Source organism: Zingiber officinale, chromosome 2A (genome assembly GCF_018446385.1).
Source record: "Zingiber officinale cultivar Zhangliang chromosome 2A, Zo_v1.1, whole genome shotgun sequence".
Classification (NCBI taxonomy): Eukaryota; Viridiplantae; Streptophyta; class Magnoliopsida; order Zingiberales; family Zingiberaceae; genus Zingiber; species Zingiber officinale.
Window position 1 is genome coordinate 159,407,057 of NC_055988.1, and position 18,246 is coordinate 159,425,302.

Consider the following 18,246-nt stretch of genomic DNA (forward strand, 5'->3'; position numbering starts at 1 on the left):
GGTCTGCGTGTCATACCTCTCTTCTTTTGTATTTTTGTTGTAAATTTAGACTACCCTCAAATGTAACTTAAGGTTTCTTTAGATTTTATAATGTACAAATTAGAAAAGAACTAGTCTGCTGAACGATAGTAAAAAAAGAAAGAAGGACAACAACACACGACGACCAAGGAAGTACTTACAGAAGATGCTTTGACCTAGGTTGACCTTTCGATCTTCTCATTGGCTTTGAGAAGATCGTAGTTGACAGGGCCATAACCATGTCACGCATTATTTAGCATATATGTTGATGTATGTCATGATATGCCATAATTGTATGCGATACATGTGTAGTTTAATTGTAATTAGGTTCTTTTAATATACCTACCAAAGTTTGGCACTCACTACTACCTTGATCATTTGTAGTCAGGTTTGCCAAAGCAAAATGACTCATTTTATCTTGGTAGAATGCGACAGGACAATTGTGATGCTCGGCTATTGAACTTTAGATGCGACATAACTAAGATACCTTAATTGGATTGAGAATTTAGAGGCATATCCCATACAATATAATTCAATTATACTAGTCTTGGGTGATTAGCCAAAACTAACTCATGATGAGTTATAATATGGATTTTATAAGATGGGAAAACAAACAAATAGTCTTGTTCACCTAACTATACAAGAGTTACATATGATGTAATTGGCAAAAGTTGCCTACCTAAAATATACAAGTCTTGAGCGATTAGCCAAAGCTAACTCAAGATGAGGTATAATATCGATCTTGTCCAATTGGTACACATTACCTACCTAACTTATATAAGTCTTGGGCGATTAGCCAAAGCTAACTCAAGATGAGGTATAATATGGATCTTGCCCCACTTGAATGTCATTGTTTTGGGGGTTGAAACTAGTAGTGTGGGTAAAACCACATCCATGACTTGCTCCTACTAAGTTTTACAATTCAATGGGAGAATCATTTAATTAAAGGCCAAATTAAATGATCTTAATATGATACTTATTTTTGCATTTTATTGTTATAGATCACCATGTCGTCTAGTACATCAAATACTCTTTCTCTGCGATCTGTCCTTGATAAGGACAAGCTCAATAGAGCTAATTTCCTAGACAAATACAGAAACTTGAGAATAATTCTCAAACAAGAAAGAAAACTGTATGTCCTAGAGCACCTCATTCCTGAAACACCCCACTACTGCCACTGGAGCTGATAAGGATGCTTATAAGAAGCATCAAGATGATGCATTAGATGTATCATGTCTTATGTTTGTCACCATGAATTCTGAGCTTCAGAAGCAACATAAGAACATGGATGCTTATGGTTGAATATCTTAGACAACTATATCCAAGGCAGGCAAGGTATAAAAGATTTGAGATCTATAAGGCACTATATCAATGCAAGATGCAAGAAAGAAGTCCTGTAAGGCTTTAGGTGCTCAAAATGATTGGGTATGTGGAGAACCTACAAAAATTGAGATTTTCACTGGGCCAAATTGGCCACTGACCTTATTCTGAAGTCATTGTCTGAGAGTTGCAATCAATTTATCATGAATTATAACATGAATGAAATTTACAAATTGTTGCCTAAGATGTTGAGCATGTTGAGAACAGTTGAACTCAACCTTAAAAGGCAAAGCCTAGTACCATTTTGATGGTGTCAAAGGGAAAAGGCAAATGGAAACCCAAAGATAAGGGTAAGACCCAAGCCAAAAGCAAGGACAAGAGTCATGCATTGAAACCCAAAAGTGGGGTTGCTAAGGAAGGAACTTACTTTCACTGTGGTGAAGCCGGACACTGGAAGAAGAACTGCGAGTTGTACCTAGGGGAAGTGAAAGGAAGAGAAGTTAGACTTCTGTCTCAGATATATATGTTATAGAAATCAATCTATCTATTCCTTCTTCATGGATATTAGATACCGAGTGTGCATCTCGCATTTGTACTATATGCAGGGGTTGAGAAATAGTAGATCATTGACAAAGGGCGAAGTGGACCTACGAGTAGGCAATGGCACAATAATTGCTACTATAGCCAGGGAACAAAATTTCGTTCTGTGCCGGGTGGCACGGACAAAATTTGTCGTTCCGCTTGACGCACAAAACCGGCACCGTGAGCCAATTTGTTTCGTGCATCACTACGTTCGTCACAGCGGCGACAGGAGGAATCGTGTCGCTTGCGTCACCAGCCAAGAATCGCTGGAGGACACGAGCGAGGCTCACCGGAGGCGAGGGAGGCTCACCGGAGGCATCGTGCGACGCCTCCGGTGCCTCCGGATGAATCGCAGGACCTCCAATCCTCTTCGCAGAACTGTAGAAGATTTGGAGGATCACAAGCGAGGTTGGAGGAGTCGCGGGACGCTTCCGGCGCCACCGGAAGCGTCGTCGAACGCCTCTGACGCCGGTGGACGCCTCGCCCGCCGCCTTCGACACCGCCCCACGCCTCGCCCGCGCCTCCCGCGCCACCCGATGCCTCGCGTCCGCAAGTCGCGTTTCTTTCTTCACAACGCTCGTGAGAAAAAAAAATCCAGCATTTCAAGTAATTAAAAATTTTGTGATATTTCTTTTCTAAACTCAGATTAAATTATTTAATAAAATTAAAAAATATTAATTAATATTTTGAAAATTAGTTTTATTGATTTAAATTTTATTTAAAAATTCTATAAAAAATCTAAAAAATCATATTTATATTCTGATAATTAAAAAAAATATTTTGTACTTTTTTACTGTTTTACATAATTATTTAAATTATTTTTTAAATATATATTATTTAAATAATTGAGAGTTCTAAATTATATTATGATATTATTTTTTACATAGAAATTTTTTTATTTTAATAATATTCCCCCTAATTATTTTTTTTAACAATATCATGTTGAGAATTTATACAAAATCAATATACAATTTATTTTTGAATTATACACAATAAACATATTTATCTAATAATTACTATATATATATACCGAAATCATATCGGCACGGCACGATACGATACCGAAACCGTATCGTTCCGGTCTGAGACCGAAACTTCGGCACGGGTCGAGATTTAGAACCTTGACTATAGCTGTAGGAACATATTTCTTATCTTTGCCCACTAGACTTATTTTAGAACTAGAAGAGTGTTGTTATGTGTCTGCCTTAACTAAGAACATTATTTCTCTCTGTTTCTTGTTTAGACAAGAAATGATTCTCAATGATAATAAAGGATAAATGTTGTTCCGTTTATTTAAATAAAATGTTCTATTATAGTGTACATCTTCTGAATGAACTCTATGTTCTAGACTTTGAAAACTCAATCCATAACATAAATACAAAACGGTTCAAATCTAATAATTTAAACCAAACATATCTCTGGCATTGTCACTTAGGTCACATAAATAAGAGTCGTATATCCCAACTACATAAGAATGGACTTTTGGACTCATTTGATTTTGAATTATATGAGGCATGCAAATCTTATCTTCAAGGCAAGATGACTAAGACTCCATTTAGTGGACACAACGAAATAGCTAATGATTTGTTAGGAGTCATACATACTGATGTTTGTGGTCATTTCAAAATAGCAACTAGAAAAACCTATCAGTATTTCATTACTTTCACTGATGTTAGTAGATACGACTGTGTATCTAATGAAATATAAGTCAGAATCCTTTAAAAAAGTTCAAAGAATTCAAGAATGAAGTACAAAACCAACTTGGTAAGCGTATTAAGATGTTTCGATCAGATTGAGGTAGAGAATATCTTAGCCAAGAGTTTTATGACCATCTTGTTGAGTGTGGGATCATATCACAACTTACTCCACCTGGAACACCACAATAGAATGGTGTATCAGAAAGGAGAAATCATACTTTATTATATGGTACGATTAATGATGAGTCAAACAAATCTTCCTACTTCCTTTTGGGACATGCTCTAAAAACGGCTGTTTTCACACTTAACCGTGTTCCATCCAAGGCTGTCATAAAGACATCATATACGATATGGACTGGGAAGAGTCCCAAGATATCTTTCATGAAGATTTGAGGTTGTGAGGCTTACCCAAATCGGATAAGTGTTATTTTATAGGATATCCCAAGAAACAAAGGGATATTATTTTTATAATTCCACACAAGGCAAGTGTTTGTTGCAAGAAATGGTGTATTTCTAGAACAGGAATTTATTTCTAGAAAAACTTGTGGAAGTAAAGTCGATCTTGAAGAAATTCAAGATATACAAACTAGCACCGAAGTCTTGATGAAAATTGAACAGGTACCACGAGATATTGTGGATCATGATTTTATTACACTGTAAAAAGTTGTGGAGCAACAACCTATTCAAGTAGAAAAACCTCTATGCAGATCCAATAAGACCCATCGTCAACCTCGTCGTCGACCAGATATTCTTTTTTGTCTAACCACGATGATATAGAGTTTATTGGTCTCAATGAGCCTACATTTTATCAGGAAGCTATACAGGACCAGATTCTGAGAAATGGCTAGAAGCTATGAGATCTAAAATAGAATCCATGTACACTAATCAAGTATGAATTTTAGTTGATCCGCCTGAAGGAATCAAACCAAAGTGGGTCTTCAAAGTGAAGGTTGACATGGATGTTCTTATGCATACCTATAAAGGTAGATTAGTGGCTAAATGATTCAAGCAGATTTATGGTATAGACTATGATGAAACATTTTCACCAATTGCAATGCTCAAGTCTATTCAGATCATGCTTGCTACTGCAGCTTACTATGATTATGAGATCTGGCAAATGGATATCAAAATTGCATTTCTTAATGAAAATCTACTCGAGGATGAGTACATGACACAACCTGAGGATTTTGTAAATCCAAAGCATGTTGAAAAGGTATGTAAATTGCATAGATCCATTTATGGATTAAAACAAGCTTCTAGTAGCTGGAATCTTCGATTCGATGATGCAATCAAAGTGTTTGGTTTCATCAAGAATGAAAATGAACCTTGTGTCACCTTGTGTCTACAAGAGGGTTAGTAGGAGCATATTCATCTTTCTCATTTTATATGTAGATGACATACTTCTCGTTAGAGATGATATCCCTACACTGCAGTAAGACATGGCTTGGGAATTGTTTTTTAATGAAAGACTTAAGTGAAGCAGCCTACATTTTAGGCATCAAAATCTATAGAGATAGATCTAAGAGATTGCTTGATCTAAGTCAAAGTACATATATTGACAAAGTACTTAATCGTTTTGCCATGCAAAATTCCAAGTAAGGGCTTTTGTCGATGTCACATGGTGTGAGTCTTTTAAAGACACAATACCCCTCTTTTAAGGAAAAGAGGAACCGCATGGATCACATTCCTTATGCGTCTGCTATAGGATATATCATGTACTCATCCTGATATTTCGTATGCGTTAAGCATAACGAGCAGATACCAATCAGATCCAAATGAAAGTCACTAGATAGCAGTCAAGAATATTCTTAAGTACTTGATAAAAGCTCAAGATTATTTCTTGATCTTTGGAGACAATGAAAAGCTTACTGCAAAGGGTTACACCGATGCTAGTTTCCAAACTGACAAGGATGATTCCAGATCGTAGTTAGGGTATGTATTTTACTTAAATGGTGGTGCTAGGTATTAGATATTACGATAGTTCCATCTCATTTGAGAGATCATCGATAGATGAGATAAGACGATATGCAGAGTACCGACTAATGCTAACATTGCGGATCCTTTGACCAAAGCTTTGGCACAGAGAAAGCATGATGGTCACACTAGGTCAATGGGTATTACATAAGGAGATTGTTAGTGCAAGTCCTAAAAGTCAATCAAGAGTTGAATGACTTAGGAGATTTTGTATTATATTTCATTAATAAAAAGGACAAAGGTTATGGTTATTATCTTTACTTCAAATATGTGGCAGATGAAGAAGTATAATAATGTCCTAGGGTAGTAGGTTCTAGTATACAGCATATCAATTGGTTGAATTGATAGTGAAAGTCTGTAGATATACATAGACATTACTCGTAACTATTGTTGGTCAAGCATTAATATGCAAGGACAATATTAATGCATTGAGATTAGCATGTAAGACAATTGATGACTTAATCTCACAAGTCATAGATATGAGATATCACGTTGACACATTGGTATATATTAGAGAATATGTACTGAATTGACCCGCCATGAGATGTTTCATGGATCGTTATATGAGTATCACAAACATTCTTATAGTGACTATTGGTATGAATACTTCTTAGACCTAAAGTCACTACGGTTCCCTACATAAGGAGCTATGTACTTTGGTATCAGCAAACGGCATCTGTAACAAGATAGACTATATAGTCAATTACTAGGTATGTAATAAGTTATGCGAAAGGATGTGAGTGCTGTAGATGAAATATATTCCTTCTATATAACGGAAGCGATATTTGTAGGCCCCTTAATTAGTAAACATAAGAATATATGGTCATGCTCAAATGAGTCAATATGAGATACTGAGCTTATTTATTTGAATGTGTCTACTTAGAGATCAAGAAACACAGATTGATAAGAGGATGACACGATCTATGTTTCATTGATCAATCTAGATATCAACGATAGAATGATTGAGTCATACAAGATAATAGACACGGAAAGATTATGTCGGATCTCGACATTCTCGTCACTTAGGTAGCAATGATGCCTTGCTAGATGTCACTCATTGTTTATGTATCTAAAGTGGTTTTAGATACATTGCCAACGTTACGGGAATCTATTGGGTCACACACAAAGAACATGTTCGTTTGGAGATGTATATTTTAGTTTGACTAAAATACTAAGGATCTTAAGTATAATGGGTTAATCCAAAGTGTTAGGGTCATCTTTGTAATGATTGGCACTAGTGCTAGTGAGAGATTGTTAGCATTAGCCCTAAGAATCAATTATGAGATGATTAGACTAATTCGGTTAATAACTTATTAGATTAATGGTTAATCCAATATAATAATCTAACCCATTAAGAGGAAGACAAAGAGCAAATCCCTTGATATTCATTGGATGAATATAAATAGTTTTTGTTTGATTAAATTTTTCATGAGATGAAAAATGTGACTCTTGAGCTTCTCCTTCCTCCTTCATGCTTGGCCGAACCACTCTTGCTTGCTACCGCAAGAAGGTGGTTCTTCTCCGAAGTCGTGTTCGTACGACGGATGATTCATGTGGATACCATAGAAGCGTGACCACTTGATCATGCTGAGATACACCGAGGATAAAGTTGTCGTCCGGAGTTCGTGTTCACGCAACAAAAGTATAATGCCCTTTAACAAACTTAGTATATGGTTTTCCTTCGCATGGATCTTCTGAAAAGGATCTAGTTAGTTTTTCTGTTGCGCTTTCTGCATGTTTAACGCTCTAGATCCTTACAACTGGGACTTGCATCTTTGAGTTTGTGTTAAAATACATCAATGAAATTCTCAACATGTGGTTCAAGTAGTAACGGGCAATGCAATAAACAATATGACAGTTGCGAAGTTATAGAAGGTTACACGACCTCAAATTTTTTTTTGACATCTTGTGTGACTTATACAATCAACCTCATACTTGAAGCAATTGAAAAGCTACTGAAGTTTAGCGGAATACTTGAAAAAGCAAAGGTTCACAATATTCATCTATGCATATCATAGAACTTTGGCTGTTATGAGAAAATATACCAAAAAGAGAGATATTGTGAGGCCGGGGTGACTAGATTTGTTACTTCATTTTTGACATTGGAAAGTCTCAAAAGCATGAAAGATCAATTGAGACTTATGTTTATATCTGAGGAGTGGAGTAACACAAAATTTAGTGTGAAGGGGAAAGCGGTGGAGACGACGGTAACAAGTACCCCTTTTTGAAATGGTGTTTCTTTGGCTTTGAATGTTTTTACTCCTTTAGTGAAAGTTTTATGCCTTACTGATAGTGGCAAAAAGCCCTTGGATGCACTTAAACAAGCTAAGAAAGATATTAGAAAGACTTTCAAAAAAGAATAAAATGACATCCCTATTTTGAAGATTAATGATAAGAAGTTTAAGGGTAGACTTGATAATCCTTTATATTATGTCGCTTACTTGTTGAATCCAATATTTTACTTCAAAGATCCAAGAATATAAAATGTGAATAAGTTCATGAATTGTGTCCAACGAGAGCATACAATCTACCATTTTTAATGATGAATTGTTGAAGTATAAGAGTAAATCCAAAAACTTTGGAAGAAAAATGGCAGTCACGGCATATGAGAAAGTGAATGTGTACCATGACTTTGATCCAGGTAAATCTCTTCTTTTATTTCTATTCACTAACATGCATGTCTCTTTTACTTATTTTTGAATTTATTATTTTTTTGCTTCTTTACTTTTTTAAGTTGGATGGTGGTCCAATTATGGTAGTGACACTCCAAACTTACAAAAAAAATAGCAATGTGATTTCTCTCTTTGACAAATAGTTCATCCGGGTGTGAAAGAAATTGGAGTCAATTTGAAGAGGTAAGTAGCAATTCATAAATTCTGTTATCTATTCTTTAATTTTAATAATTTTCTAATTGTTTAGATGCATACTAAGAAGAGGAATAGGCTCGAGACATCAAGATTAAATGATCTTGTATATATCAAATTCAACGCAAATCTCATGAAGAGCAAAAAAGAAATGGGTGGAGATTTGTTTCTATCCTCTCAAGCTAGTGAAGCTCAAGGTTGGCTTGTTGATGGTGGTGATGAAGATGGGGTCAGCAGGTTTGGGACTTAGAGAATGGTAGTGGAGGCCTTGGGAGCAGATGAAATGCTACAACCAAGGAGGAGCGCAAGGAACATCCCCATTAGAGAACTTGATGCGGATTTAGATACATCGGAGGAGGAGAATGAAGAAGATGTTGACTTTTAAGTCTGATGATGAGAGGATTATGGATATAGTTGATGGTGTATGTGTAGATGATTTAGAAGATTAGTTATGTTTAGTCTAGTCCTTGTTGACTTGTTACCATGTTGGATTGAAATTTTAAATTTTAATCTTAAACTTTTGGTATAAGTAATGATATTACTTTTTTATTATTAATATAGTGATAAATTTTTATTAATTATCTTGTTAGTTGCATTTATATATTTATTTATACCTTATATAAATTGTATTATATTGTAGGAACTTATTTATGCATAAACATCATAAAAAATGGCCATGTAGAAAGATTTTTGTATTGTAGGAACTCTAAAAAAAATTCAACCGCCTAAGCACTGTCTAGACGATAGGCGATCACTTACTGCCTCACCACCCCTTACCGCCTTTTACAACACTAATTGATAGAGACAAAAAGGGATCTACATAGGAGAAACAAAGGGCTAAGTGAGGATCGTTTCAAGTGTGATTCACAATGGCTAGAAGTTGCAAGACAGGTGGTGACAAAGAGGATATGATTGGCATGACAATTGGGTAGGAGATTTAGCTGCGGAATGGATGAGTGAGTCCTTTCTTGGTCGACCACAACATTGAGATGAGGCAGAAAGCGCTCTTCAAGCAGATAGTAGACCAAGTTGAAATTAGTAGGCTATGAGCAAGGGGGGTTTGTTGGGGGGGGTCAATTAACACTATAGCAAGTTTCATCACTTGTCAGTGACCTCGCATGGTTTCTAGCAAGTAGAGAAATAGGTGAGTGTAGGTGCAAATAAGGATACGGCCATCAGCAGATTCAACAAACATAAAGGAATTTGAAATGATACCAACTTGATGCAGCACCAAAATAAAACCTGAAACTCATTTAGAGACTTGAGATGAAATTGATGTGGCATGTCAGAGAATTATTCACACAAAGAACTCACAAATATTAAGAGGAAAAATTGAAAATGTCAAGCATTAAAGAACTAGATCTCTTTTATAGACCCGAACCTAAAAGAAACTAGGAAATAAACAAATTGTACATTATGAAATAAATAAATCCAGATTAAACTCTTACCAAAAGTATTTCTTTTAAATACTTACCAAATCTATTTAACACCCTCAAACTAAACAATTATCACCTTAAACACTTATTAAAATAGACTTCTCCTAAAGAGATCTTACCAAACTAAACTTTTCAAAAATCTAAGACTTTTAGGATTAATTTCCTAGTTTACATGCGACCACCCATATGTTAGGAGATGGATGATTTTGGTATTAGCAAGGGTTCAACTAATGAATTTTTAATAGTCTCCGGCTAACAAGATACTCAATACCATTATACAATTGAAATCTATCTGCAATAAATTGAAACTTGTATATTTCTCCTTTTGGGGACTGAAGGATTTGGGTTTTCCCAAATCAAGGTTTAGCATGATCAGTGTCAACTGATGTCAATCAACTGATGTCAATCGATGCCTGTCAGCATGGACCAACACCAAGTCAGTACTGGTCTGGCCTACAAAAGAAATTAGCATCAAGCCAACCCATAACCTGGATCAGAATAAACTTTACATTATTAGCAAAAATGACAAAAATCTAAACCTCCAAAAAAATAAAGAAAAGAAAATCCGTAATGAGTGCCAACCAGAAAATATATATGCACGTCAAAAAAAAAAAACATACTCAAATGCAGTTATGATAAAGTATGAAGAAATGATAGTAGCATTTATATGCTTAAAACCCCACCTTTGCCTTGATGTCATCTTCATGTTGTATCAGATGAGGATGGACGGAGGGGATAAAGGTAAAAAATCGATTGCTAGCATCAACAATCAAGCTTTCTTTAACAGCTGGAGCATATGTAGTGTTGCAAATCAAGTTCTGTATCTCTGTTAATGCTGCAAATCCTGAAAGGCAAAAGGGAACTTAGCAGACTAGAAATGTTATCAGCATTTTCGTACAACAATATTGGTTACACTGTTATGGTACACTAGCAAAAAGGCTCACCTTTTTGAATATTCTCCTTGCTTAGCTTTCCGAGTGGCATTTCAGACAAATTGATCTCAAATTCTAACATTGCAGACCTAAAAGGTTTATGGAGAAAAATTATAGGCACTCAACCCATAATATGGGCAATCTGAATGAACAGCACTTACCTATAGGTTTCAACATTAAAAAGCATTTTCATTAATTCGAACAACCGAGGTTCAAGCTGGCTTTTCAGGTTAGATGGATTCTTTTTTGGAGCTTGTTTGACACCATAATCCTAAAAATGAAAAAGCTTATAAGCCCACTAAACAGGCAAATACAGGACTAGCTTCATAAAGGAATTGACAAACAAGTCATCATCCACTAAATACATACAATATCTAGTGGGTAAAATCTTCCAGGTTGCTTCTGGAAGTTAATCTTCTGTTCCCATGCTTCCCACGGATTCCCTGTCTTCTCAAGAAAAACATGTTTAAATTGCTGAATTGCATCTGATTTTGACATCCATTCGAATTTCATTCCTCCAATTTTATCATTGCCAACTCGTCCCCACTTCCGGAAAACACAGCAGTCTGAACCATTATCTTGTTGGATTATCTGAAGGATGTAGTAACTTCACAAACAAAAAATAAAAATAAAAAATACAGTAAGAGTTAATTTACAAGTCAAAGAAAAATAATAATAACAATTTCTATGATGGATCTAAATTGGAAGGAAATAAAGAAACAAGTAGGAGAGGGTAATTAAGGAAAGGAATTTAATAGCAGAGATCACCATAAAATGATGATACACATTCAACTTATCATACCAATCATGACAGAAAGATCCTTGTTTGGAGAAAAAAATAGAAGCTAAGCAGGATAACACTAATTAACATGTTTTTTAAAAAACAAATGAAACTACCTGTTTATACCAGTAGAAAGATCAGACATATTTAAAGTAGTGTTATAGATGCTTTGTCCAACTTCTAAAATATGACCAGTTTCCTGCAAATTAGAAGCCTCATGCACAGCACTTCTTCCTTTCACTTTTACAGTGACAACACCGCTTCTTGAGGTTTCTGAAGCAACCCCAATCTTGTACGAGTCAAAAGGAAGCTTCTTCTGCTTTCTAATGCATCCATGAAGGTAATCTTCCCTAACAATGGGCAATTTCATCCTCCTGTAAAGTAGGATAAAGCCTTGTCAAACCTTTGATTGGATAGACCCATAATGATTAAGAGTAGAGAGAGACAGAAAAAGTGAGAGATACAGTCTAGGATAACCTTGCTTTTTTTATTTGAGGATCATCATTGTTCACCTCACCACTCCATATCAAACAGCTAGTATCTACATTGATGAAAAAAAGTCACTGATCGTTCAAAGTATGAACACATTCGATAACAAGAGTGGCATGCAGATAGTTTTAATAAAACTTGGGAAAATAACCTTTCATGATTTTCATATGAAATTTTACTCCAGCTGCCTCAAGTTTTGGTTTCAGTTCTTCCTACATGTAAAAATACAAATTACTTTAACAAGTGCAAAATCATTATGTGATAAACAGTTAACAAAGTTCACTTGGGCAACAAGACCACCTAAATACAACCTCTAATGTCCATTAAAAAGTATATATTTGCCAAGAGAAGAAATCAACAAGTGGACATACTAATAAAACAAAATAATAGCTTACGAAATCTGCACTGGATTTCCCAGCAATAGCAACTTTTAATTTCTCCAACTTGTCATCATTGGATGGCTGAGATGAATCAGATGTATGCCCAATGACAGACTTACTAGTGGAGGGAGGAAGAAGTCTTTCGGGTTTCTTGGTCTTTTGAGACCTGTACCACTTCAGAGGTAGAACAAAGTTGAGTCAGCATTGATGACAGCTGATGATTTTTCATGCAACAAATATGCATACTTTTATAAGATACTTGTTAGTCGTTTCTTTAGGAATTTTCCATTTTTCCATAAGGCGTACTGGTTCGTTTGTTGAGTATGAACACTTGCTCCATGCTGACAAATAACCATGACAATGATACCGGCCTCCAGAGTAACGCAAAGAACCAGAGCAGAGTGGGCATTTATCCAATGCACCAAATAGCATCCCATCAGCACTAGAAATATTTTAAAAAAAACAAACACACCTGTTAAGGACTCAAAAATTGAGGAAACAGCACACCAATATGAAACAACTAAATAGCCTAGTCATCCAATAGATAGATGGAATTAAATTGTTCGCACTTTTATGTCAGAAAACAGTGAAAGAAATTATAGGCAGATTTCCATGTGCCTACTAAGTACTGAAACCTGAATAACAAGCTGGTGAAAGAATTTTACTAGAATGGCAATGTACAGGACTAAATCCTAAGTTTCTAATTACTGATATCTTGGTCTATCCAGCATATACTAAGTAATTAAGTCGGTACAATCCTCATTCTTTGATGAGAACAGTTTGTTTTCTTATATCACAACACATTGAAATTTCCAAACAATTGAATGTAGCATGCAACAATTACATGGTTTAAAGTGTTGAGACCTCTGGATGAAACCAATATTGTACCAGCACGGACTTTCTTGCAGTTGTGCCACATGTGCCAACACAAAATAGCCCATGACGATATACCCAATGAGTTTGTCTTGTCAACCGGCATAAGTGGAATTGACTAAATCTAGAAAGAGAAGATAAGACATACCTAATGAAGATCCACACATCAATAGTGAAAAAGTAGGTACAGAAGCAGAAAATCTTCAACAAAGGGGAGGTGGCATCTCTGCTTCTGTTATTGAATAAAATATTTTATATGTATAGTTAAAATCTCAAACCGTGCTAAAGTTTCGATCTTTGATCAGAAAAATACAATTTTGGTTCCATATCATAGTATTGATACAATTTCGGTACTTATTTACTTTTATCAACGTCAAGTGTGCACATTATATCTCATATTATCTTTAGATTTCAATAACCAATATAATTTTTTTAAAAATATTATTTTACTTGCTTTCTTTATTCAGATGAAAGTGGATAATTGATTCTATTTGTTTCCTTTGTAGGGAATTGAAACTCACCATCTTACTAAAGAAAATGCATTGTCATGCATAAGATGTTATTCTACATTCAAAATTAGACGTGTGCCAAATTTGAATTCATCAAAATTAATACTTGTATTAACAAAAATATTACTTTTGCAAAATGAGATCAAAACAGAAAAAAACAGCAACATGATTCTGTCTCTTTTTTTTTCTTTTGAAAATTAGTTAAAAATATATTGTCCATGCTGCAAAAGGCGGGTTCCGCCGAAAAATATATTGTCCATCATTCTATTAAACATGGTTGACTATTAGTCTAATTGTTGTTTTCATTTAAAAAGATACAAATATTAATATTAATTTATTTTTTCTCTTTTGTTTTATAGTATTACTGGGAGCTTAAAAAAATAAACAAAAATTTAAAAAAAAATGTTGTGCACCGCACAGTCATGCACAAATGCGCAGCGTGCGGTGCGTAGCATAACATTTCTTTATATATATTATAATTCTTGAAGGGTGACTTTAATCCTCGATCTCTATTGACATTATAAAAGTTACAACATATAAAAAATAAATAAATACCAAATTTTATCTTATTTAAAATTTTATATCTTAAATAATTTTTAAAAATAAATAATTAATTATGTTAATATTTGAAAAATTAAAATTGAGTAAAAGTCAATTTAGGGTTAATTGGAATCCACCCAAGTAGATATGATAATTAGGATTAAATAGGTTTAAATTAAATTTAATTTAATTTGCTTTAAATTAAATTTAAATTAATTGTAGTATTTAAAATATATATTATATTTAATGTTTTTCTATATTTAAAAAAAGTATTTTTTGTCTGCTCTTAATTTCTATATTTATCTTTGTGGACGGATGGAGAGGACGAAATTCATAAAGAAGGAAATTTCAATCATTGAATTTAATAATAAAAAGAAAAGAAAAGAATTAATAATTAAAAAATTTTAATAGTTAAAAATAAATTGAAATAAGAAAGGGGAAAAAATGCCGACAAAAATTAATCTGCTAGTGGCCTCGTGTGATGCAGCGAGGCGGCACGAAGGCCTCACCTAGACGCGAGGTCTCATGCGAAGGTCGCATGGAGGCCTCGCCAAGCTCGAGGTCTCACGTAGAGGCTGCGTGAGGCGGCTTCCGCGAGGCGGCTTCCACGAGGCCTCTGCTGCAAACCTCGCACAAGACCTTACACCGAGGCGAGGCCTCAACGAGGCTGCCATGAGAGGCTCCACCCTTTACCAGTGATGTCAATGCAGAATGATAAATTCCACCTGTGTAGACTGGAACGGCTCAAAATTTGAAATTATGCTCTTCAACATAAATAGTTTCAAAACATAAAAGACCGTCCCAAAACACAATTTATACAATTTACATTTATTGTTTGTAGTGCCTAATCCACGTATTGGTAAGATAGCATAATTTTTATTTTTTTCATTTAGCATAATATATGATTGACAACACCCAAAAAGATACATGAAAATGTGATTCCACTATGAGCTAATTAAAAATATTGAAATTAAGTGTTTATCATTTTAAAACAATAAGAACTATTATTACATTGTGTTTTTCTTTCAACTAAAATTTTCATTGCTATTTAATTTCAAATTTTATTAGTTATTTAGGCAAGTTATTTAGGTTGACCAAACTAATTAATAGGTTTTAGAGAACTCAATCAGAGTGGAATTGGGGCGTGGTTGAGTTATTTGGATAGGCTAATCATCTAGTTTGAGTAGGTTTAATTTGGTCTCGATTTAATCAAATTAGGATCGAACTAAACTTATGATTTAGACCTCGTTTAATCGTATTTTCCATTTCAATTAAAAAAAGTTCTAGGATAAAATCCTAATTTATTTATTTTAAAACTCTCATATTTATTTTCCACCCGAGCGCCACCTCTCCAGTTCTCTTGCCCTGATCCAGCCATCTGCTGTGAGGGATCGTCAGGGATCGTCACCAGCCCATCTCACGAGCGAATTCCTTTTTGCCCTAGCATTTAGCCGATCCCCTCTTCTCTGGAGCAAGCCACGATCCCAACCAGGTGTCACCACTGATCCTGCTTTTCCTTCCAATTCCCTTTGTGTTGGTGCCCTAGTGTGGTTGATGTCCTTTGCCGTAGCACCCCACCACAGCAACATTGAAGTTTCCGTTAGAGAGAAATCTGCCTGCACAAGCTTAGGGTAAGATATGTTAGTCTTTGATGGTGGAAATCTTGATTCAATTTCAGATAGGATTGTATGTGCTAACTGTTTCTGGTTTCAGTAGCAGCTCCAACTTTGTTTTCGGCAGCAACCTTATGATAGCATTCTTTTTCTTCACTGAGCAGCTGCAGTTCTGAATTAAGGTAAGGTGTAGGGCTTTTGATCTTACTGTAGAACATGGATTGATATGAATATGGTTAGTTGCTCATGTGTGGTTAGGTTATTTAGTAGATATGTTAGGAATGAATTATACTAGATTAATTAGGTTTAGATTTTAATTTAATGGAATAATTAGGGTTAAGGTAACTAACCCTAATTAACCGTTGGATTTAATTTAGGTAAATTGAGGTTTATGTCGATTAGGGTTTTCCCTAAATTAGTTTTGAGGATTTTATTTAGCTATTTAAATTCATATGAAATTAGCTAAATAATATATATATATATATAGATTAATGCAGGATTCTGATTTGAGACGAGCGTCTCGACGTCGGATTTGGTTTGATTCGGTCTTCTATTTGAGACGGGTACCTCTGACTTATCTCCTTGATATAGTCATTTTTAGATATGCATAGTAGTTTATTGCTAGTAGTAATGATTATGTTTGTGTCTGCTTAATATGTCACTATCTTGCTCTTGTTGTCTACCTATATTCCTATCTGTTATCCATTGCTACTTATATTCTCATGATTGCTGCCATGTGTACTCTTGCTCGTAGAAATAGTGACATACATTGACCTACTTTGTAGTAGACTTGTTATTTGTCATATCTGATCTTGTACTTAGGGTTATGATTCCTAGATCATTGCATGGTTTTATTTCTTTTTTGGGTACCTGTTATATGGAGGTATATACTATCTAGATCCACATGTTTAGTGTCATGCACCATCTTGCATGATTGCATGCTAGCGATAGTCGGCTCCATTATTGTTGAGCGCATCGCCAGTTACATGATCTGCACACCCAACTACTCATGAGTTAGTGGTACATCAGGCAGGTGTGTGCAGTTTGCTCTGTCCGGGCTCCGTTGGTCCGCTCTTGAGTAGCGATAACTGCAGCGTGTAGCGGGCAGGGATCCCTCCCCTATGATACAGGGAGATGAGAACTTAGGCTCCCCCACTATGTTTGGGGTAGGAGAATAGGTGTACTCGGACAGTATCATGTCCACTCGATCACTCAGTAGCAATGATGGCAGAGTGCACAGTTGTCATAGCCCTACCCACTCGATCTCACCATCGCGTGTGAGATGGCTGACTAGCGTCAGGGGTGACACATGTCATTTTTGCACCATATGCATAGATTGCATTTATTGTTTGTGTTTGTTGCATTGTGGATGCTGCATTTGTTTGGGTTGCATATGTTTGACATGCATACAGGTGACATTTTGTATCTGGTCTGACGACCCTTTATATTCAAATAGGAGGTCATGGTGAGTACAGTTTTCTTCAGCTCTTTCCAGTTTGCATTTCCTTTTATTGTTTAGGAAACTGTACCGTATAATTATTACTGTTAGTTATATCTTATTATGCATATCTATCCGGTATCCGCTGAGTTCTTGAAGTCACCCCGTTGATTATTCTTATTTCAGGTTGAAGTCGTTAGAAGGTTCCAGTTGCTAGTCCCTGTGCCTTAAGAATTTTCGCTTGAGTCTTTTGGTTTCCGTTTATTTGCTTAGAGCCATGTTTCATACTTGTATTGGTTTTGCACTCTGAATTTTATGTGGTTTGTCTTTAAGTATTGTACTAGTTGGGTTTTTGCTTGTTTAGTGGATTTGTATTTGTTATGTTTTGCTACGCACCTGCCGATCGGCAGAAGAGATAAGTTTTGATGTTGTTTTCGATTCCTTTTGTATTGTGATGACAGTCGGAGGCTGTTTTGATATAAACTACGTAGTTTGTTGTTGTATTTTATATTATTATTCCGGCCGTGTTGGCCGAGGTATATGTGGCCCTGAGGGCATGTAGTATAATTTCATATTGTCACCTGTACAGGGAGATGCTGCCAAAATTTCTTCTGGCAGGGACTATATGGGGCGTGACACTGTCTTTCAATCTTGATCTCGCTCTCTCTCCCTCTCCCACTTCTTATTCAATAAATATGTGTCACTAACAATCTTTCCACGTCTTAGTATGGGAGCAGAATGAAAAATCTATCATGTTGACCACCACAATGCAAGATTTTAATTTGTGACTATACATGACT

General features: G+C 35.4%; 1 protein-coding gene across 2 annotated transcripts in view; it reads right to left on the reverse strand.

Moving 5' to 3' along the window:
- LOC122042902 (poly [ADP-ribose] polymerase 1-like) overlaps positions 1-18,246 on the reverse strand; it is a 48,855-nt gene that overhangs the window by 8,159 nt on the left and 22,450 nt on the right. For both annotated transcript variants that reach the window (XM_042603292.1, XM_042603291.1), the window contains exons 6-14: positions 12,720-12,915; positions 12,489-12,647; positions 12,245-12,305; positions 12,082-12,145; positions 11,721-11,978; positions 11,193-11,430; positions 10,985-11,094; positions 10,836-10,912; positions 10,575-10,735 (exon numbers count right to left, since the gene is read on the reverse strand). In XM_042603292.1, coding sequence (XP_042459226.1) covers positions 10,575-10,735; positions 10,836-10,912; positions 10,985-11,094; positions 11,193-11,430; positions 11,721-11,978; positions 12,082-12,145; positions 12,245-12,305; positions 12,489-12,647; positions 12,720-12,915 — 1,324 coding nt within the window. The remainder of the gene's footprint in view (positions 1-10,574; positions 10,736-10,835; positions 10,913-10,984; positions 11,095-11,192; positions 11,431-11,720; positions 11,979-12,081; positions 12,146-12,244; positions 12,306-12,488; positions 12,648-12,719; positions 12,916-18,246) is intronic.